This window comes from Lynx canadensis, chromosome B3 (assembly GCF_007474595.2).
Source record: "Lynx canadensis isolate LIC74 chromosome B3, mLynCan4.pri.v2, whole genome shotgun sequence".
NCBI lineage: Eukaryota > Metazoa > Chordata > Mammalia > Carnivora > Felidae > Lynx > Lynx canadensis.
This window is the reverse complement of record NC_044308.2, coordinates 142,957,232-142,979,011: the sequence shown is the minus strand read 5'-3', so window position 1 is coordinate 142,979,011 and position 21,780 is coordinate 142,957,232. Positions and strand designations below refer to the sequence as shown.

Genomic DNA, 21,780 nt, shown 5'->3' with positions numbered 1-21,780 from the left:
CACCGAGAGACACCACCATGTGCTCACTAGGTGCTAGAATAAAAGAAGGGACAACAAGTGACGACGGAGAAAGTGGGACCCTGAAACCCCACGTGGCCGCTGCGGAGGACAGTCTGGTGGCCCCTCACAAGGCTAAACACGGGATTCCCGCCTGATCCGGCAATTCCACTCTGAATTGCACGCCCAGCGGGACTGAGAGCAGGGACTTGCACAGACACCTGCACGGCCACGTTCACAGCCACACGGCTCGCATTATCACAAGGGATGGAAGCAAGCCCAGCGTCCACGGACAGAGGAGCAGATGAACACCACACAAGGGAGAAAGGGAGAGTGCACGGCCACACCCAGGGACGGAGTTCCGACACAGGCACGGCCTGCACGAGCCCTGAGGACGTCCTACGCGATGCCACCCATCTGAGGTGCCCCGAGGAGGCAAACTTGTAGAGACAGAGGCAGGTGAGAGGTCACCAGGGGGCGGGCAGGGGGGAAGCGGGAGTCGGTGTGTGTGTGTGTGTGGGGGGGAGACAGAGTTTCTGTCTGGGGCAATGTGATGACAAAGTTCTGGGAACAGTGGTGACAGCTGTGTGGCCCTGGGATGTAACTCATGCCCCTCGTGCACTGAAAATGGCAAATTTCATGTTGTATATGCTTCACCACGATTACAATAATCGATAGCATAATATACCAAAAAGCCACTGAATGGTACACTTTAAGTGGGTGAATTGTATGGCATGTGAATTATATCTCGATAAAGCTGTTAAAAAAAGCACATTCAAATGCTTAGCCTGGCACCCAACACACTCAACTTTGTTAATCTGGGCCACAACCGCTTTTCATTTCTAAGAAAGATCACACGCCAAGAAATTGGGAGATCTGAACGCTCCGTGGCAGCAACCTGTCACGGTCGACTCAGCGAACACGGAGTCGCTACCCTCGAAGGCGGAAGGAACTTCTCAGGCCGTAAGGCTCTTTGGCACAAGCGTTTCGAGAACTCACTGCGGGTGGTCTGACCGAAGCCGGTTACGAGCGTGGTTAGACCAAGAGCTCACACAGTCCGGCACGCGACCCAGCGACCACGACCGCTCAAGCGTGTCACGTTCCAAGGAGTCAAGCCCCGCACAGAGAGGACGGCAACCCGACCGCGTACAATAATCGCCGCAGTAACGGAACTTGTAAGTAAAATCACGACGGTCTGAAAGCACACAGCACGTGCAGGAAATCGGTGCGTCTGTCGGCAGTGTGACTTGCGGTGAGAAGCGGTCTGGACGGCTCTGTGGCCCGCGGACCTACCTCGGTACCTACACTCAGGGAAGCCCGCACGTGACGCCACCGCCCACACGTGACGCCACCGCCCACACGTGACGTCACCGCCCGGCCGGGGAAGGTACTCACCGGTTCGGTGAGGGTGCTGTCCTTCTCTAAGAACTGCACGACGCAGTACGCCAGCTGGAAGGGAGGAGAGGAAGCGTCAACCCCGTGCTGTGACCCGGTGATGCCGCGTCTCCCGCTGCCACGTGCTGCCCCCGTCCCTCCAGGTGGCGCCCGCCGGGCGGGTACGGGCTCCCCGCCACAGGCCCTGCCGGGGCTCTGACGGGGACTGTCGGGGACCAGGCGCAGCAGAAAGCTAAAAAAATCAGGAGGCAGCCTTCTGGACTAACACCAACAGGTAAGCCCGGGGTTGATGGGGATTTTTCTCCTGGTCTTTTTGGAGATCGTAATGAACAAGTGACCTAAGAGCTGGGAAAAACCAAATTAAAATCTGCTTCCATCGTCAACCTCTGAACTGTTAATCCCTCTTCTATAGAACAGTTAACAGGGGGCGCCCGGGAGGCTCAGTGGGCTGAGTGTCTGATTCTTGGTTTAGGCTCCGGTCATGATCTCCCGGTTCGTGAGTTCGAGCCCCGTGTCCGGGTCTGCACTGACAGTGTGGGGCCTGCTGGGGATTCTCTCTCTCTCTTTCTCTCTGCCCCTCCTTCACTGTCCCTTGCTCTCTCTCAAAAATAAATAAACTTAATTAAAAAAACAATCAACAGGACCACGATCTGGTTGGATATAAAGATACTATCACCAGTTAACAGCAAAGAGAAGGAAAAAAAATGCCTCAAAGTAAAATACTTCCCAGGAAGCCGACGTCATTAGAATCAAGTCAAGAATAGGCTTTCTGTGATTCATCCCAAGCTGCTCCCAACGTGAGGGACAGAGGTGCCCACTGGCTGCCAGAGCCACTCAGAGCTGCTGGTGAACGGGCACGTGGCCTGTCCCCGACCCTCGGCACTTGTCTACGCAGGATTCACGGGGGCAAAAGTGAAGGAAAAACCTCCTCTTCTGGCAAAGTGCGGCCAGCTAACCGGGTATCAACACTTACTGACCGAATTTTCAGTGAAACTGTAAGTAGATTTCTGCAAACTGTAAAAAGCCCACAGCTTAGTTAAAAAACTCACATTTTCATAGGCCATTTCACTGGCTGCAGAGAGGTTTTTCCTTGAAGGAGCCAAATTTGATTGATTTATTTTTTAATGTTTATTTTTGAGACAGAGAGAGAGAGAGAGAGACAGAGCATGAGCTGGGAACGGACAGAGAGACTGAGACACAGAACCTGAAGCAGGCTCCAGGCTCCGAGCTGTCGGCACAGAGCCCGATGTGGGACTCGAACGCATGAACTGCGAGATCGTGACCTGAGCTGCAGTCGGACGCCCAACCGATTGAGCCACCCAGGCGCCCCCCTGTATCCTTTCAATTATCACCAGAAACGACATCTGCAAGGTGACGTGAGCGCACCCCCAGGGAACGGCTGGGGTTCTGTGTCCGAGCTCACTGCCGCTCGTATGGAGACACCCAGCTAGTGCACGCCCCCACCGACATAATGTTGCAGAGCACCCCTTACCTGTGGATGGTAGACGCTCAGAGATTTCACTTTGTGCAAAGGTAGCAACACCTTCAATAAGAAAATCTTGTGCTCTTCTTTTAGTGGTAAGGCAAATCCATTAATTATGCTGCGAAAACAGAATGTATTCCAAGTCTGAATACTCACAAATTCCAGGTTAAAAAAAAAGCCTTGACTTTCAGCACAACTATCAGTAAGCGAAATGCAGGTTTCACAAAAGAGGCGGACATTAGCAGAAATTAAAAAGAAAATGAAATACCTTCCAAGAAGCATAGTCATTTTTATCTTTGTCAGTAACTAGAAGATAATTCTAAAATTCTGGTTTGCGGGGCGTTACCCAGAACAGGAGTCCCTGGGGGCGACACTGGCTTCTTTCGACAGGCCTGGAGGCCGGGCAGCTCAGGTGGGACTCCAGCTCCACAGCTGGCACCTTCCCTTGGCCTTCACCCACTTTTAGGAAGTCACGCTTCCCCCGAGAAATTCGGGTTCATTACCCTAATGCTGGCAGAAGTGAGTCTGTGTGTGCAGAACGGGAGCTGGTTAAGAATCAGCCAGAAAGCTGCTCCTTCCTGCAGAGAAAGGGGGTCTTGATCCTAGTCTTTAAACTGAAGTTTTGGGGGCGCCTGGGTGGCTCAGTCGGTTAAGCGTCCGACTTCAGCTCAGGTCACGATCTCGCGGTCCGTGAGTTCGAGCCCTGCATCAGGCTCTGGGCTGATGGCTCAGAGCCTGGAGCCTGCTTCCGATTCTGTGTCTCCCTCTCTCTCTGCCCCTCCCCCGTTCGTGCTCTCTCTCTGTCTCAAAAATAAATAAACTTAAAAAAAAAATAAATAAAATAAACTGAAGTTTTGGTCTCTGATGTCAAGCAGCTTATCTACTGGTGCCCAGTTGGGCAAGCAGGCTTCATTATTTACTATTTATCTGGTTTTATTATTAGGGAAGCACAGACACGTGGTAGGGCCACAGAGCAGTCAAGCGAGTTCTAGACTGTTCCGTGCCACCCAGGAGGCAGGGTCTGTCTGAAGAGGGCATTAGCGACGACCTGCTCCTTCACGTAGGGGAGGCCCACAAGACCAAACAGCTCTTCCAGGGGGATAAAATCAGCGATCCCAGCTGCTGGGAGTGTGGAGGCCTGTGTGCACGCCGTGCCCGGCCGCGCTGGACATCTCACACAGCGCGCCGTCCTTGCGACAGCCCTGTGAGGGGATCATCCCCCACCTTGCTAAGGAAACGGCAGCCGAGAGTGGTTAAGGGAGGTCGTACAACTAGGAAGGGCCCCTGCACCGCTCGCTACGCTCTCCTGAGCGAGAGAAACCCGCCCAGTGTGCTGACGCAGGTCAAAGCAGAATTCTCCACAAGGACTGACGGTTTTTTCAAGTTAGATCTAAAATAGCGAGCACCGTCTTCTCAGTGCGACTGGAGCACAGATCGACTGGAAGCCGACAGTGTTCCCTGAGACAGGTTTCTTGTGTCCCGAAGGCTTTGGGGATCATCAGATTAAACACCAGCGCAGAGGACCCCTCCCCACAGGACCTTCAGCTGCTAATGCAGCTGAGTCCCCAGGGAAGGTGCCGGGAGAGCACTTCCAAGTTTATTTGGCTGTGGAACCCCAAGGCACTCTTTGGGAAACAGCGGGTTGGAGGTCTGATATAAAATCTATAGGTCACTGATGAAAAAAAAAATGGTAGCAAGCAAGAACTCTACTTGGGTGAAGATGGTCAAATTTCTGAAACGTTAATGTTACAAGTATACATATGAAAAATTTATAAAATGAAAGCAATTAGAAATGTTAGCATTTACTCAATACCCCCAAGGTATAATAAATGATCCGTTCTAAATGTCAAAACATAAACCCTCTTAGCCATCTTCAAGGAGGTATGTGGAACAGAATCTGTGCACGGAGCCGTGTACACAAGAAGGCTTCTTGTCTGGGGGGGCTCTAACCCAAGACCTCACCCACCCCTTCCATCAAGCGAGGTCTTGGTTCCTTTGGAAATGGTTTCAATTGCCTCGCTCTGGAGAGGGCTGCTCGACTCTGTGAACTGGATCATTCTGGAATAAATTCCACGTCACTGCCAGGAGCACAGCACTCACCTCCCCAGGATTTCCAGTAATTCTGCTATGCCGTTGTGATGCTCTGTTTCATAAATAAACCTAGAAAAAGCAGTTTGCCATTTAGAATGAGACACTGAGGTAATAGCTGGAAAGACCACAATCCTCTGAACGAGGAAATGATGCACTTGGGGGGAGTGTCACACAGATGCCTGGTGGCAGGCACGCCTCCTGGAAAACTGTCCTGGGGGCGGCTCACCCTTCCCGACGCGACTGTGCAATTTCCGCCCCCAACGTTTTATTTTGGGAGTTTTCAATCACAGAGAAAGGTCGAAAGGTCTGTGCTGTGAGCACTCGCCTTCCAGCCACCCATGTGTGACAATCAGCCACTGCTGTCCTCCTGACCATGCGTACATCCCTCTCCGTCCCTTAGCCTGATTTCTTTGCTTCGTGCCAGTGTGACTTGACGCCTTGCTCAATTTTAAAGCCTCTGAGAGTTAGGCCAGTCTGTGCAAGGGCAGAAGCTCCTTCCTTCTCACTGGGCCCTCTCACCTATGTCCTCACAGACACCCTGCTCGGCCCCCACGCTGCTCCAAGCACCACCTTCTGGAACCCCAATGTGGGCAGCTGATCTGCGTCCTCTGAGAAGCCTCTCCTGCTGTGCCCACATCAGCCTGAGGACAGGCGAGGACTTTTTGTCACCATGTCCCCGGTGCTAGAGCATATGTCCCATGCCTGAACACGTGCGGTAAAAGGCTGGGGACACCAAGGAGGGCAACGTGTCCCCACCACCAGAGGATTTCCCCAGAAGCCAGGAGCTCACTCCTGCCCACGCCTCGCCGCGTGCCTGTGTGGTAGGAGTGGTGTCTGAGAAAGGTTTCTGCCTCTCACTCGACAATGAAGTTTAGAGGCAGCTCCAAGCCTAAAATAAGAGTTTGTGATGATTACAGAAACCTGACTCTGAAATCTCATCCTTGCTGGAAACAAGCGGAACGGGGCTGTCAAGGTAAAGAAGAGGTCAGATACCCACAAGATGGGAGAGATTTCCAGGGGGTGGGCCCGAAGATTTCTACGTTTTTGAGCGACTAGGATTCTTCAAGGCTGTGGGGCCTGACCGGGGCCCTGTGGGAGGTTAAACGGCGTGGAAGGGAAGGCAGGGCGAGCGCGGGGGTCTGGGAACTGGAGTGGGGTGGGCCGCAGGTGGGCAAGGGGTTCACGTGGCGGTGGGGGTGAGCACCTCACGCAGGCTGGCGGCGGCACCTGAGCAGAGAACCATGGTGCCACGGACACGAGTGTGGCCACAGCACCGCGGTGAGGTGGGGATTTACCCAGACGGCCCGGGGCGACCTGGGCGGCAGGAAACGGGCACTGCGGTCATATTGCAGGTGACGCGTTCGAGCCGCTGCTGGACGTGTCCCTCATGTCCCCTCCCTCCCCCCACCTGCCTAGAGACTGGAGGATGTCCCCAGGGAGTCCTGCCCTCCGTGGTGCATGTCCACGGACAAGCACTTTAATTTACAGAACTCGACTGGACGCTCCCTTGTGTTTTGCTTGTTTTCTGGCTTTACAGGTGCCACGTCGTAGCTTTGTAGGAAGTGCAGCCCCGTCACCTGAGCGCCCTCGTTGGCGAGCTGGGGGCTGGGGGAGCAGTGGGCTGCACGAGGTGCCCAGAGACCCCAGAGCTGGGCTCTGGGCCTTGGGAAGAGGGGCCGAACCCTCAGAGTCGTGCGGGATCCAGCCACACTGGCCGACAAGCATGAACAAGGACGGCCTTCAGCTACAATCCGTTTTGTTCTCCTGAGTCAACATTACTATATTCTTACTGATAAAGCCTTCGTTGCTAATTATTTCAACCTGAACTGAAGGAGGTATAAAAACGAGAAAATTAGTACAATTCTCCTTCTTATTCTTCCAGACAGGAAAGAGAGGAAGTTGCAGATGGGAAGAGAGCCATAAAGACGCATGCAGAACAGGCCAGCGTTTCTCACTTGTCCAACTAAAAAGGAATCAGGACTCTCTAGAAGCTGAGCCAGAACCTGCTTATCAGAGACCGTCTCCGAAACGGACCTTCCCCCCTGCAGGATGTGCTCTGAGCCGCACATGAACAGGTGGGACCTGTCCCCCTCTCTGTGCATCTGTCGTCCTGTGAGTTGGTCAGATCGACACAGAAGTGCTTCACTTCCTGGCCGAGCCTCGCAGAGGCTTCTTCCCTCCTGGAGGCCGGCTGCAGCCCTGCCCCGAGCCACCCGGACTGGCCAGCCCACCGCAGGCCGTGTGCAGCACCAGACCTGCCCACGGGGCCCAGTTCCGATTACAGAACTGTGAGAAAATAAATTTAAAAAAAATATGATAGTTACAGAGAAGACAGCTGAAACACAAAAGTGCCACACCCTAGCACAGAGCACTCAGAATTGAATTATGTGCAATAACTTTGGAAAAGTAATCTATTTAAATATTTTATTATATTGAGGTTCTTTAAGGTATGAGACCTTTTTTAAAAAAAATTTTTTTACATTTATTTATTTATTAAAAAAAATTTTTTTTTTAACGTTTATTTATTTTTGAGACAGAGACAGAGCATGAACAGGGGAGGGTCAGAGAGAGGGAGACACAGAATCTGAAACAGGCTCCAGGCTCTGAGCTGTCAGCACAGAGCCCGACGCGGGGCTCGAACTCACGGACCATGAGATCATGACCTGAGCTGAAGTCGGCCGCCTAATCGACTGAGCCACCCAGGCGCCCCGACATTTATTTATTTTTGAGAAAGAGAGAGAGAGAGACAGAGCACAAGTGGGGGGTGGGCAGAGGGAGAAGGAGATGCAGAATCTGAAGCACACTCCAGGCTCCGAGCTGTCAGCACAGACCCCGACGTGGGGCCTGAACCCACAAACCGTGAGATTGTGACCCGAGCCGAAGTCGGATGCCCAACCGACCGAGCCACCCAGGTGCCCCGTGGTATGAGACCTTTTAACACAAGTGTTGATTTGTGATTCTGCTATCTGAACAAAACCTATGTTTTAAAGAAAAAACCTCACTTTAGGTGGACCTTTAATTTTAGGCCTAAAAGATCAGAATTTAAACTGTCCCTGTTCTTCATTGTTTAAACGATGTACATAACATCTTGATAGATAAGTACATCAGCCACATAATGATCCTGTTCAAGAGGAAGCATGATGCCAAGAAACGTGAGCTGGGAACGTGACATTTAGGAATCGCGATGGCATTCTCTGACCACAGTCGGTGCCGGTCCTGGGATGTAGGGACCTTGGAAGGAGCTCAAAGGAAGACCACGCACACCGGGAGCTCTGACACCGGACTGTCATATCAAATGTGAAGAGACAGCCGCAGACCCCGGTGACCACGGGAGGGTGGGGTGGGGGCACACCAGGGCCGGGCTGGGCACGGGACAGGGACGGGCCCTGGAATCCCCAGAAGCTGTTGGTCTCCACGGTGGGATCTCACTTCCCACATCCAGTGTCTCCATGTGTCTCAGGGCCCCTCTCCTTCTCCCTTGCTGGGTCATGGTGTCTAAGAAGGGACCCGCCGTCCCCTGTGGCACTCTGGGCAAGGGCCTGTACGTCACCTTCACTCTGGCACTGTGGCCAGACTGTGTGAAACCTGCCTGCTTTCTTACCTCACGGAGGGGCCTGCCCACGGAGCCTGTCACCGCTAGGATTTGTCACCACTGGGACCCGTCCTGGAGTCAGGGACGCCCAAAGTCTTAGAATACACCACTCATTCGGTAAGCTTTCCAGGGATGGGTAAGAAACCACATTAACTCTCTCATCCATCAACATTCATCTGATGCCACCACGGGCCGGGCGTGAAGCTGACCCTGAAAGCGTGCGGTGTTCGGCCCACACACCCCCTGCCTATGGGGAGGCCTGTCGGCCAAGCCAGGGGCTGCGGTGCGTCCTGGTGGGGGGCTGTGTCCGGAGGCCTTGGGAGGCTGTGGAGAAGGGCAGGTGGAAAGAATGTTCCAGGAGGGTCAACAAAGGCCGCCGAGGCGCTAGTGTGGAAGGAGCCGGAGGTGAGCAGAGACACAAATGAGGAGGATGGAAGGGCGGCCTGGACGCGCACACGGGCCTCGCCCGGGGCTCATGCCCAATCACCAGTGGCCTGTGTGGCTCAGGCAGCAGCAGACACACGGGGATGTCGGCAGGCAGGTGGAGGGGTGTTCAGACGGTAAGAACCAACGAGAGGCGGGGGCCAGGGTGGGGGTGGGACTTGCAGTGTCATGGAACATTCTTTCAAGAGCCGCGGGGCTGTGCCCTCCCCCAGGTAAACCCAGGCAGGGCAGCCTCTGTGGTCGTGCAGGCCTAGGGACGGCCGGGCCCACCTGCACCTGCCGTGGCCAGCAGGGCCTCTCCTGCCCCGGGTACACGTGGGTCCCCAGGCCTCTGGTACAATTCTCCATCTTACGAGTTTCTAAGGATCCCTGCTTTACTCCTCACTCCTGCCTCTCCGAGATGCACGGGGAGGGTGGAGTAACACACAGACAGAAGGACGGACCGTTGGCTCTGGACAGGTTCTGGACGGACCCGCACCCAGGTAAGTGGAAACAGAAACACAGGAAGGCCGAGTGGGGAGGTGCTGGGGGTGGGTGAGGGAGGGGAGCAGGCAGAGAAGGAGGGGTGGGGGGGGCAAGAGGGGTGGGGGGGGAAGGGAGGCCGCCCCCACTCCCCAGTCACCTGCCAAACGGAAGGATGGGGTGAGGGGAGCGTTAGGTGTGGATGCGAGCATCATCATGCAAAAAGAGAGCTGTTACCCACACGTCGACTTACCTATAAAATATATTATTTATCTGTTTTCTGATGTAAGCTCTTAAGCCTAAGAATTTTCCATAGATTCTGTGAAGGGTAGTTTTAAGAAAGTCTCTCTCTCGAGGATCTTCACTGTCAAAGAGCTCTAAAAGCTTCAAGAAGAAAAAGACACTTAGTGGTTCAGGATTCCCGCTCGGTAGACTATGGCTTTTGTAGTTTCAGCTAATTTGTACCTACCTGCAATACAAATTTCTGATCAATATATTTCTTCGCTATATTAGGTTGGAAATCTGGAGATTCTAAAAATCTTAAGAAAAATTCATAAACAAGCTAGAAGGAAAAAAACAACAACAATGAATCAAATAACGTGGTATTTTATGAGATGGAGATCCAAGACACCCATGAGTTGAATACCTGCCTGAAAATATTAGCCTTAAAAAATAAAGCCACATTATCTACAGAATTAATGCCAAATTACATGGCTTAATCAAGTTATAACTGACGATAGTAATTATTTTATTTGGCTAAGAACCACAGACTATACCCTTAAGTGGCATTTAAGCAAAATGGTACCCATGGCCGATGTCACCAATGCTTAACCGACGCTGGTCAGAGACCACAGTGCGTAGCAGCCACAGCCGGTGGGATCTACATCCTGCCACCTACACGTGTCCTGGGCAGAGCCGGACGGACTGGAAGCTGGGACGGCTTGGCGAGCGGGTCCCAGACGCAGTCACCCACGGCTGGGAGGTCCCTCCCCTGCATCAGAGGGTTGCCTGCTGTTGTGGTTACACAGCAATCCCACCTGCCTTGGCGGGATGTTCTGCCACCGAGACAGCCCCCCTTTGTGATCTGTTCCCCATCTAGCTCGTTCCCAGCTTCCACCTTTCCGTCTCCCTTCCTGCGGACGACCCAGACCCTGACCTGGCACACGGCCTGCACACACTCTGCTCGTGCTGGGCTCCGTGCCTTCTCAGGCGTCCAGCCTCATCAACGACCAACTTTCTGCCTTACAAATGTGTTAGAAAAAGGTGTCAGTCAGCGGGTGAGCTCTGGGGTGCGCCGAATCTAGGTACCGTAAACAGGAAGTGTCTGCAAAGGGCTTCAATTCCATGGCTATCAACCAAGCAGTCATTTCCACTGCAGACATACAGACAACTCTGCATCTTTGTAGTTGGGGTAAAGTGTTCAAACAAACAAAAACGCCATTCGATGTTCTCACTTCTGCTGAAATGCCTTCCTTGTATGCACAGGTTTACAAATCAGAGGTGCACCTGCCACCAGCTGGGGTGAGGCCTTATGGCCAGTGCACTTGCTTTAGAGGAAAACCTCACAGACACACACATTCAACTCCTGCCCCAGTTTCGGGGGCGCTCCCAGAGTTCAGTACCTGTAGATGAGGCCAGGCCGCCTCTAACGTTGGCTCGTCCTCCTCGGGGTCAAATTCTGCTCCCGTAGGATTGGAGGAAGGTGGTAACGTTCGAAACATGTTAACTGCAAACTGAAATCCACATATTCTAGAATTATAACCAGGGCATTAAAAATATTTACAGGTAACAGTTGAAAGAACGTTTACAGAAAACATTAAAAAAACACTGACAGAAAAATATTTAATTCTAACAATTGTTGCTTCCGGTGGTGGTTGGGCTCGTCCTTATTCTCAAGATCGAGAAGCAGTGTGGATCCCCAACGAGATTTTGGGTCAAAACTGCGGCAGGAAACGTGGCCGTGGATAGGTGGCCACCCCAAGACTCCTGCCTGACTCTGAGCCGCCAAACTCACAGGCAGCTACCACCAACCGGTGCCGGTGGGCAGTGGGGAGGTCAAGGTCTCCACCGTGGGTGCAAAGCGAGGAGGCAGGCATCGTGCTGGGAAGGAAGGGTGAGATTATGAAGGGAACAGCGGAGACTGAACGACCGGGACTGAACGACGGGCAATGGAGCGCCGGCCCCTCGTGTGAGCCTGCCCCAGGGTGCCCCTGCGATCCACAGAGGACAGCCAGCAGAGGGCCCAGGGCTACACGGTCATGATCTTACTCTGCGTGGACTCACCAAGAAATGACTTGAGAACAGATTTCTCTGGACTTTGAATGAACCCCTCATGCAACTCGCTGCCTGTTTTTCTTTATATTGTCCTTTACCACGGACTCCCACCCCCGCTCCGTTTATTTCCAGCTTCATAAAAGTCAATGTTTTACAACAGACGTTTCTACGTGAAGTCTAGAATTCTCTGGAGCACAGATACACTTTAATGTCCACATGGTTAATCTCTAAATTAAGCACAACATACACGGACAGATCGGTGATATAAAATGTTTGGTTTTTCTGTATCATCGATTTATAACCCACTCTTTCTTTATAGTAATTTAGATACGATTAGTTACCTTACGGAATCTCTGAACCCGCCATATGCCGGTTACAGAACTGGGCTCCGGTGACTGGCTCTCACAGACGAGCAGAGCAAGACCTCTGCCCCTCCCCACCCCTCAAAGCACGAAATCCAAACACCGGCCACACAAGGTTAAGACCCAGCTTCATGACGGCGTGCAGGACGCCCTTGTGGACAGTCCAGGGCAAGCTTGCCGTCCAGGCATCCAGTCTCAGAGAGACGGAGCTAAAACCCCCAGGTCATCCGCTGTGCTTCCTCCCGTCTTTACTGTACTGACCCTGAACTCTGAGCCTTAACATCATGTTTCGTGAAGGAAAACACCCCCTCTTCAAGCCATCAGCTACAAAAGCCCCGAGCATGAAATGTTTGTTGTCTCTGTTGTCTGAGACGAGGAGTAGGTGCAAAGAATCAGAGCAATGGGGCTGAGACGGTGCAGGAGTGGAAGGAACAAAAAAATGGTTGGAAATCCAGAAAGAAGTAAAAAAAAACCCTTAGTAAAAAAAGAGAAAATACTCCTAAAATGTAAGTAGAAAGTAAACCTGGGAACCTGGGGACAGGGTCCTGAAGAGACCTCCCAAACAACAGGGGACTAAGGAACAGAGGCTGTGACAGGTGCCGCCAGGTGGACGGGGCGTGTCCCCCGTCACCGGCCCCCAGGGGACGGGGCAGTGAGGGACTCTTCCAGCATGCTGACCCCGAAGCCCACAGAAGCGAGCAGGCAGACTTGAGGGACTCCCACACCAAGGGAAGGCCACACCCTGGTGGGTCCCGCTCCCCTGGGGCTTGCAGAGGGCAGCAGACCGGCCCTGGGACCCCCAGCCTTTTGCCCCTTCCTTCCCGGGCTAGGGAAGCGTGGAGAGTAGAGTCAGTTGGGATCTGGGGCCCGTAAGGGAGTGTGGCATTCATGAGCTGGGTTTTCTACGCTCTCCCTCAAAGCCAAATGGCTGGGGGCTCCCACAGTCACTCAGAGACTGGGGATGCTTGAAGAGAGCGAGGCGGGGGACAGCCGCAGGCTGAGCACAGGAGGGCAGAGCCCACGTGGTGTCCCCGGGCGGCCAAGAAGTCGGGGGACACGCGATGTGCCTGCCTCCCTTGGAGACTCGCCGGAGAAGCCTGAGTCCCACACGGGACGGGACTGCCATGCGGGTAAAGGGGAGCCGCTCGGGCCCAGCCAGGCCCCCCTCACGTTCCTCAGCGGCCAGCCCCCAGAGAGACTAACCAGGGCCAGGAGAGCAGGGCCTGATGGACCACAGCCAGGGTGGGAGCCCTCCCACTCCCCCCATCATCGAACACTAATCTGGGCGTCACTGGGAAGGTATCTGCGGCCAACATCTACAGTCTCAGACTGAGCACAGATCACCCTCGAGGACACGGGGGGCCTCATCCACTCGGCCGGCAAGCCTGAGGAGCGGAGCTTTGGGTTTTCCTGGGGAAGAAGAAACCCCCTGGGGGGCAGCATCAGCTCCTGCCCGAGGTCCCGGAAATCCGTCTCTCAGGTTCTCTATCCTACTGGTAGTTTCTCTGATCGACCTCCGACGGACACACCTGGCTAGTTACGATTCTTAGTCAACTGGCTCTATTCTACCGGAAGTGAAGCTAAGGACTGCGTTCCCGGGTGAAGCCAGGCGCACCGTGTCACCAAATCCCAGACGTGGAGTCAGGAGTCTGTGGGGCTGCTGGACCAACTTGCTTGGAACGCAGAAGTCCTCATTTCAGTATCCCTGAAGCACAACCATCCCCGATCCGGGAAGTTTTATTAGTGGCCAACTCTAATTGGCATAAGTTCTTTCTTTCACAAGACAAAAAAAATCTCATGCCGTAACTTCCACTCACCTTTCCTACCACATGACGCTCCATTAATTCAATGCTCGTCTCTAGAAAAGGCTAAATGTACTAAAACGAACATCTGGAAAAGAGCAGAAGGCAAGCGGCAGGCCACCTCACATTATTCTTGGGTTTCAAAACCTCTTTGCACAAAAGCTGCAGGGTCAAGGGAGCGGAGCGCCGTGTGCTGACGTCTGTGTGTCTGGACGGGGTTCGGTCTGAGCACCACGCGAGGCGGTCTTCATCGTCCTCGTGCCACAAAAGCCCACGGGAAGATGTGGACCAGATGCGTTCTCACGCACCGAGTGAGTGTGCGCCCCGAGGTGCGGACCCAGCCAGGATCAGACTACGCAGACAGGCTGGCAAGGCTGCCTTCTGACTCAGAAGCAGGCCCTGCACATGGAAAAACCTGCCCACGCCTCGGTTTTCTCACGTGTTGAAAGTGAGTGAATCTTCTCTCGGCACCGGGCCCGTGTGAAACGGGACAGTAACGCGCATGTGCAGTTTCCGCGCACGTGGGCGCACACCGTGTGGGGTGGGACTGACCCTGTAATACGAGGAAGCACCTGCTCTCTCGACACTCCCGCTTTCGGTGTTTAAAATCACCCCTGTGGGTGCTCCCCTCCAGAGGGCTGCATTTATGGAATTAGATGCAAACCGAACTGGCTTGGGAAGTAACCTTATGGGAAACTGCTGAGATTCCGCAGCATCCTGACGCCTTTCTGGATCTGTAGTACTCACGACCAATGGGTGAACTAATAGAATGTTCATGCCCTGATGTAACTGAGGTACAGCAGAACATACTAAGGCTGACAACAGGAAGGGACACTCCTACGAACAGCACCGAGAGTCTGATTTCAGAGACAATGAGGAAAGAAAGGTTGATTATTCAGTCCTTCCTTCTCGACCACAAAGGCTGTTCCACTATGTTGTTTATTGTTCTATTCACGTGAACGGGATTTATAAAGGTTGAGTCCACCAAAGGCCAAATCTCCGTTTGTCTAGATGCTCTTCCTCCCACAACAGAAACAGATGCATTCTGGGGCTGGCGGGGTGAGGGGAAAAGCGGGAAGTTTTTTCCCCAACGTTTATTTTATTTCCTGAGATAGAGAGAGAAAGATAGAGAGAGAGATAGGGAGGAAGGGAGGGAGGGAGGGTGGGAGAACAAACAGGGGAAGGGCAGAGAGGGAGACACAGAATCTGAAGAGGCTCCAGGCTCCGAGCTGTCAGCATGGAGCCCGACGTGGGGCTCGAACCCATAAACCATGAGATCATGACCTGAGCCAAACTTGGATGTTCAACTGACTGAGCCACCCAGGCAGCTGTCAGCACTTTTTTTTTTTTTTTTAACATTTATTCATTTTTGAAAGACAGAGACAGAGTGCAAATGGGGAAGGGGCAGAGAGAGAGGAGTCACAGAATTTGAAGCAGGCTCCAGGCTCCAAGCTGTCAGCACGGAGCCCGATGCGGGGCTCGAGCTCAGAAACCAAGAGATCATGACCTGAGCTGCAGTCAGCCGCCCAACCGACTGAGCCACCCAGGCGCCCCAGCATTTTTAAAAAATGGAACATTGTGTTTGGAAATGTTACATCAAATCTGAAAAAGCCAACAGGCAACAGAATAGACCACTGCAGCTGGGTATGATACAAAAACCAAAAATACAAATGGGAAACTAACATGAACACCTTCTCCACTAACAGTGACATAATTAGGGAATGTAATTAACAGGAGGAGCCCAGGAACACAGTCCCAGAAGTGACCCCTTGGTCACTAGGAACTCACTGCCCAGTCACAAGGCCCCAATGGAGAGAGCATAAACCCTAATAAAGGGCACAGAAGAATATTCAAACAAATGAAGGAATCTTCCCTTCCCTGGTGTGGGGTGACGTCCTATTACAAAGATAACCTCTCCACAAGGCAACCTGCACACTGAATGCAATCTTAAACATAATTTGAACTGGATTTTTGGTGAACCCAAATAAGGTTAGGTGAATGATAAAAATCCTAGTGGCAATCTTAAGAGAAAACCTGTACATTTCCTAATTTGGGAGGTTAGCTCAAGCCTGCTCTCATGGTAGGGTCCAGGTGTTACCCCAGGAATGTGCACATTCCGCAGGAGACTGAAACCCAACAACATCAATACTCACACTGAAAACAAGTCGCTTGCATACCCTCATCAATCAAAAGGCGCAGACCTCTGACTGAATAAAGTAACCCTCAGCTCCTTACTGTCAGCAACAAGCCTGCTTTGAATATAAAAACACAAATTGGTCACAAGTAAAAGTAAGGAAAAAGACATTCCAGGTTCACATGAGTCAAGAGAGAGAGCAGAAGTGGCTATATTAACATCAAAGTGGTTTTTGGAGCAATTAAGATGACCAGGGATAAAGAGGATCACTCCATAACGATAAAGGAGTCAACCAATAAGTAATACTAATATCTATGCACTGAATGACACGGTATAAAACTTGACAGAACTGTAAGGAAAAGACAATAAGCAATTAGAAAATGAACAGCCCTGATTACAACAGCACCAAAAGATGAAATATTTATGAGCCTAAAAAAACACATGTAGGATCTGTATGCTGAAAGCCACAAAACGATGCCAAGATGGAGACATACTGTGTTCATGGACTATGGGTAAGGTATCTGCTCTCCCCGAAATCTGCAGAGTGGTGCGATTCCAATCGAAACCCCTGAAGGATAGTCTGTAGATAAAACCAAACTGATTCTAAAATTTATATGGAAAAGTAAAATAACTAGATAGGCAAACAGCTTTGAGAAAGAAAAACAGGATCAAAGCATTCACACTACCTGATGCCAAAATTTACTATGAAGTGACATGACAGTAATGAAGACAGTGTGGTATCGGCGAGAAGACCCCTAATCAATGCAACAGAACAGGGTCCAGAAACAGACTCACAAATATGGCCAACTGACTTATGACAAGGGTGCAAAAGAAATTAACCATTTCAAAGAATGGTGAGTCCTTTCCGTAAGTGGAATAGTTGGACAGCCATATGCTACAAAATGAACCTCAGCCAAAATGAATCACAGACCTAAATATAAAATATACAGCTATAAAACCACAGGGGTGCCTGGGTGGCTCGGTCGGTTAAGCATCCGACTCTTGATTTCGGCTCAGGTCATGATCTCACACGCTGACAGCACGGAGCCTGCTTGGGATTCTCTCTCTCCCTCTCTCTACCCCTCCCCTCCCCAAGTAAACAAACATTAAAAAAAACCCTATAAAACCATAAACATTTTAAGAGAAATATCTTTGTGAGCTTGGGTTAGGCAAAGACTTCTCAGATATGATACCAAAAGAAACAAATCATAAGTCAGACTTCATCTAAATTAAAACTCTGTAAAAGACACTGGGTTAAAATAAAAACATAAGCCATAGACTGAAAGAAGGTAGACTGGCAAAGGTTTGTATGTAGAATATGTAAAGAAGCCTCCAGCTCAATAATAAGAAAACAAACAACCCAATTAAAACATGGGCAAATGATCTGAATAGACACTTCAGCAAGGAAGATCTACAAATGATGAACAAGCACAGGAAAAAATGTTCAGCATCATTAGTCACTAGGTAAATGCAAATCAAAGCCAAAATGAGAGGAGCACCTGGCTGGCTCAGTCAGTAAAACAGGTGACTCTTGATCTCAGCATTGTGGGTTCAAGCCCCACGTCGGGTGGAGAGATTACTTGAAAATTAAAAAAAAAAAAAAAAAAGCCAAAATGAGGTTAAAGGACTGAGGACCCCGGTGTTGACAAGGACTCAGAGCAACCTCAATCCTTACACCCTGCTGGCACGGGAAGTGATTTAGGAAGTTAAACATATGACATGACCCAGGAGTCCTGCCTGTTTACCCGAGTTAAGTGAAAACCTATGTCCAAAACTTGCACGTGAATACTTACAGCAGTTCTATTGCCCCACATGCCCCTCAACTGGGGAATGGATAAACCGTGGTACGTCTATGTAGTGAGATACCACTGAGCAGCTAACAGGAACAAACCGCTGGGGTGGACCTCGAACACATTATGCAGAATGAAGGAAGCTGGATTCAAAAGGCTACAGACCGTATGAGCCCACCTCCGTGACATTCTGGAAAACACGATATGGGAGAGCTGCGGACTGATCAGTGGTGGCTAGGGACAACAGGGGAGAAGTCTTGACTATACAAAGGAGTAGCAAAATAAATTTTTGGGAGCAAAATAATGAAACTGCTCTCGATTTTGATCGTGGTGGTGATTACATGGTTATATGTATGTGTCTGTTCACTAAAAAGACTGAACTTTGCTGTATGTAAATTAAGAATTAATTTTAAAACATGCTATGAAAGGATACTTCTTGCCCGTAAGTTCCCAAACCTCGGTTCACAACGTCCTTAGCATCTCAGGAGTTTCTCCACTGTGCCCCTAGATCAAAAGAAATACTCTTCCACTTAGGAGCTTTAAAAACGCCCAGCTTTACTGGGGTATAATTGAGATACAATTAATGGTATGTGTTTAAAGTGTACAATCTGATATTTAAAAAAATGTTTTTATTTTTGGGGGTGGGGTGGGGGGGGAGCAGAGAATCCGAAGCAAGCTCTGCGCTGACAGCCAAGAGCCTGATGTGGGGCTTGAACCCACGAACTGTGAGATCAAGACCTGAGGTGAAGTTGGACGCTTAACTGACTGAACCACCCAGGTGCCCCTATAATCTGACATGTTCATCATATGCATACATCTGGGAAACCATCATACAATCAGGATAATAAACACATTTGTCATCCCCCAGGGTTCTCAGAAGCCTTCTGAAGAAATAATAAACATACACCGGTTGGCTAGAAATGGGTATGGGTATGGGTAGAACTGGGTAGGTGTGGAGTAAGAAGAAATATTAACTGGTGCGTATTTCGATTAGAAAACAAACGTGCATTTCTTTGATGGTTTGAAAACATTAAGCCAAGGAGGACTCTCCAAAAATAGTAAGAACAAATCTCAAAGCAGATATTGATATTACTGACACTGAAAGTAGAAAAGTCCCTCTCTGGATTTCAGAAAGCACCACACGTTTTAATATGTTGAAAGTTCCCTGCTGATGTTTGCTTCTCTAACCCATGCTCCTGTGACTGGCTAAACAAAAACAACGAAGCCGAAAGGGGAATGCCTGATTTAAATCCTCACTTGAAAGAAATCTGTAGACTATTTGAAGCTTTTCTGCTTAATATACTATCTTCTTTAACCAAAACGTGCATTCCTCTCCCATTTCCAAAGCATCTTCACCCTCACAACACGTAGTACTTTCCAGAACACACTGTAAGTATCAGATGTGAAAACAGAGAAGAACGTCAACTCTCATGTGAGTACAGGACAATCACCCTGGGTCTGTGGGCAGTAAACCCCTCATAGGGACCCAAGAAGAATTGCTTTGCCCTTAATGGAAAATGCTGACTTGAACCCTAAGCATCAAAGAAATGACTTGTAAAGCACTATCTGGTCATTTACAAGCAGTAGAGAGGACAATGACATGATGGGCTCATTTTCCCTGGAAACCTAGCCAGCGTCCTGGTAAGAAGAGCACCACCATCACACCACGTAGACAAAGTTTCTTACTGTTGTTTTAAGTTTATTTATTTTGGGATGCCTGGGTGGCTCCGTCAGTTAAGCGTCTGACTTCGGCTCAGGTCACGATTTCATGGTTTGTGAGTTCAAGCCCTGCACTGGGGTCTGTGCTGATGGCTCAGAGCCTGGAGCCTGCTTCAGATTCTGGGTCTCCTCTCTCTGCCCATCCCCCTCTTGTGATCTGTCTCTGTCTCTAAATAATAAATACATACATACATACATACATACACACACAAATAAAAGTATCTTGGGCGCCTGGGTGGCTCCATCCGTTAAGTGTCCTACTTCGGCTCAGGTCACTATCTTGCAGTCTGAGTTCAAGCCCCACGTCGGGCTCTGTGCTGACAGCTCAGAGCCTGGACCTGCTTTGGATTCTATGTCTCCCTCTCTCTCTGTCCCTCCCCTGCTTGTGCTCTGTCTCTCAAAAAATGAACGTCAAAAATTTTTTAAAAAAATTTGAGAGAGACAGAGAACAAGTGGGGGAGGGGTGGTGAGGGAGAGAGAGAGAGAGAGAGAGAGAGAGAGAGGATTTGAAGTGGTCTCTGTGCTGACAGCACAGAGCCCCACGTGGGCCTCAAACTCATGAACCATGAGATCATGACCTGAGCCGAAGTCAGAGCCACTCAGGTGACCCAGAAGCGACATCTCTAACAAGCACCCAGGTGGTGCTGCTGCTGCTGCCTTGGAGCAGTGTGCTTCTGGAAGAGTGGTTCTCACCCTCTGGTTTTCAGACCCCCTTAAATTCCTAAACGTTACCGAGGACCCCAAAGAGCTTTGGCTTATGAGTCATTTCTGATGTCAACTGCGTTAGAAATTAAACCAGAAAAATTAAAAAAAACATGAATCCATTAAAAAATACTAAGCCCAGGGGTGTGTGGATGGCTCAGTCGGTTAAGCGTCTGCCTCTCGGTTTCGGCTCAGGTCATGATCTCATGGTTCGTGGGTTCAAACCCTTCATTGGGCTCCATGCTGACAGTATGGAACCTGCGTGGGATTCTCTATCTCCCTCCCTCTTTGCCCCTCCCTCACTCAAGCTGTCTCTGTTTCTCTCAAAATAAATAAACTTAAAAGAAGGAAAAAAAAAAATAAGCCCACCTTGTCAATACAAATGCTATTTGAATATTTAAATAATTTTCCGTAACAATGTTAGTTATTTCATTAAATCTCATGTTACAGAAAATACAGGTGACCCTTGAACAATGCAGGGGCTAGAGGGATCAATCCACCGCGCAGTCGAAAATCTGCGTATAACTTCCGACTCCCCCCAGAACTTAACTACTCATTGCTTATTGCTGACTGGAAGCCCTACTGATGACAAACATCAATTAACACACATTTCGTGTTTTATATGTAGCATATATATTCTTACAATACAGTGAGCTAGAGAAAAGAAAATGCTAAAAAAAATCATAAGGAAGAGAAAATACACTTATGGTACTGTACTGTGTTTATATTAAAAAAAAATCCGGGTATAACTGGACCTTCCCAGTTCAAACCTGTGTTGTTCGGGGTCAAACTGTATTTTGCAAAACAAACACAAATGTAGCGAGAAGAGTGGCATTTTTTTACATTTTTGCTACTCTCTTTACTGTCCGGCTTAATAGAAAACGGCTGGGTTCTCATGTCTGCTTCTATGCTCTGAATGTTGGTTTGGTTGAAATACAGGAAGTAAATGTCTCTTACGTGGTGCAGCTGGAAAAGGGAGCAATAATTAATAGGTCCTTTTCAGAGAACCGTGGACTTCTTTGAAGCTACACCCAACTGACAAATGGTAGTTTCTCTTAGCGGTGAGGTGGTCTCTACATTAAAACCCAATGGTGCCTCTTGCACTCTGAATGGCTCTCTGGCCCACCAACGATTACGGAACATCATTTATCGGTCATGGGGAAAATACTGGTTCAGCGGGTCATGTAGATCTTCCAGTGGGGACTCATTTCGCCACATGTACTAAAAATCCCATCTGTTCACAGCGTCGCTGATCTAAGCAGGAGAGAGCCCGGGGCCCCGGGCGGCTGGTGCTCGCACTGAGTGGATACAGATTTTTCAAAATTCAAACTTTTGCCCCAAAGCTCAAACTTTGCATTGACAACAAACACTCTCACTTATTTTCCTTTAAGCGACATTCTCATTCTGTTTATTTTTTGAGAAATGCTTGCTAATGTTCATTTGAATCACTAGTTTGTCTCTGAGTCACTTAAAGTAAAAACGGGTGTCTGTGAAAACGGTGGTTTTTCTATCAGTGTACTGACTATAAGAACA

The 21,780-nt window shown here is 50.1% G+C and overlaps 1 protein-coding gene across 7 annotated transcripts in view; it reads right to left on the bottom strand.

Moving 5' to 3' along the window:
• The window catches only part of PPP2R5C (protein phosphatase 2 regulatory subunit B'gamma), a 130,602-nt gene that overhangs the window by 24,820 nt on the left and 84,002 nt on the right, over positions 1-21,780 (bottom strand). For all 7 annotated transcript variants that reach the window (XR_003969693.1, XM_030319992.1, XM_030319989.1 and 4 more), the window contains 6 exons: positions 11,087-11,197; positions 9,934-10,026; positions 9,718-9,848; positions 4,976-5,035; positions 2,885-2,993; positions 1,393-1,446 (listed from right to left, as the gene is read on the bottom strand). Coding sequence is in view for 6 of the 7 variants with exons in the window: in XM_030319992.1 (XP_030175852.1) it covers positions 1,393-1,446; positions 2,885-2,993; positions 4,976-5,035; positions 9,718-9,848; positions 9,934-10,026; positions 11,087-11,197 (558 nt within the window). In the remaining variant the exon portion in view is untranslated. The remainder of the gene's footprint in view (positions 1-1,392; positions 1,447-2,884; positions 2,994-4,975; positions 5,036-9,717; positions 9,849-9,933; positions 10,027-11,086; positions 11,198-21,780) is intronic.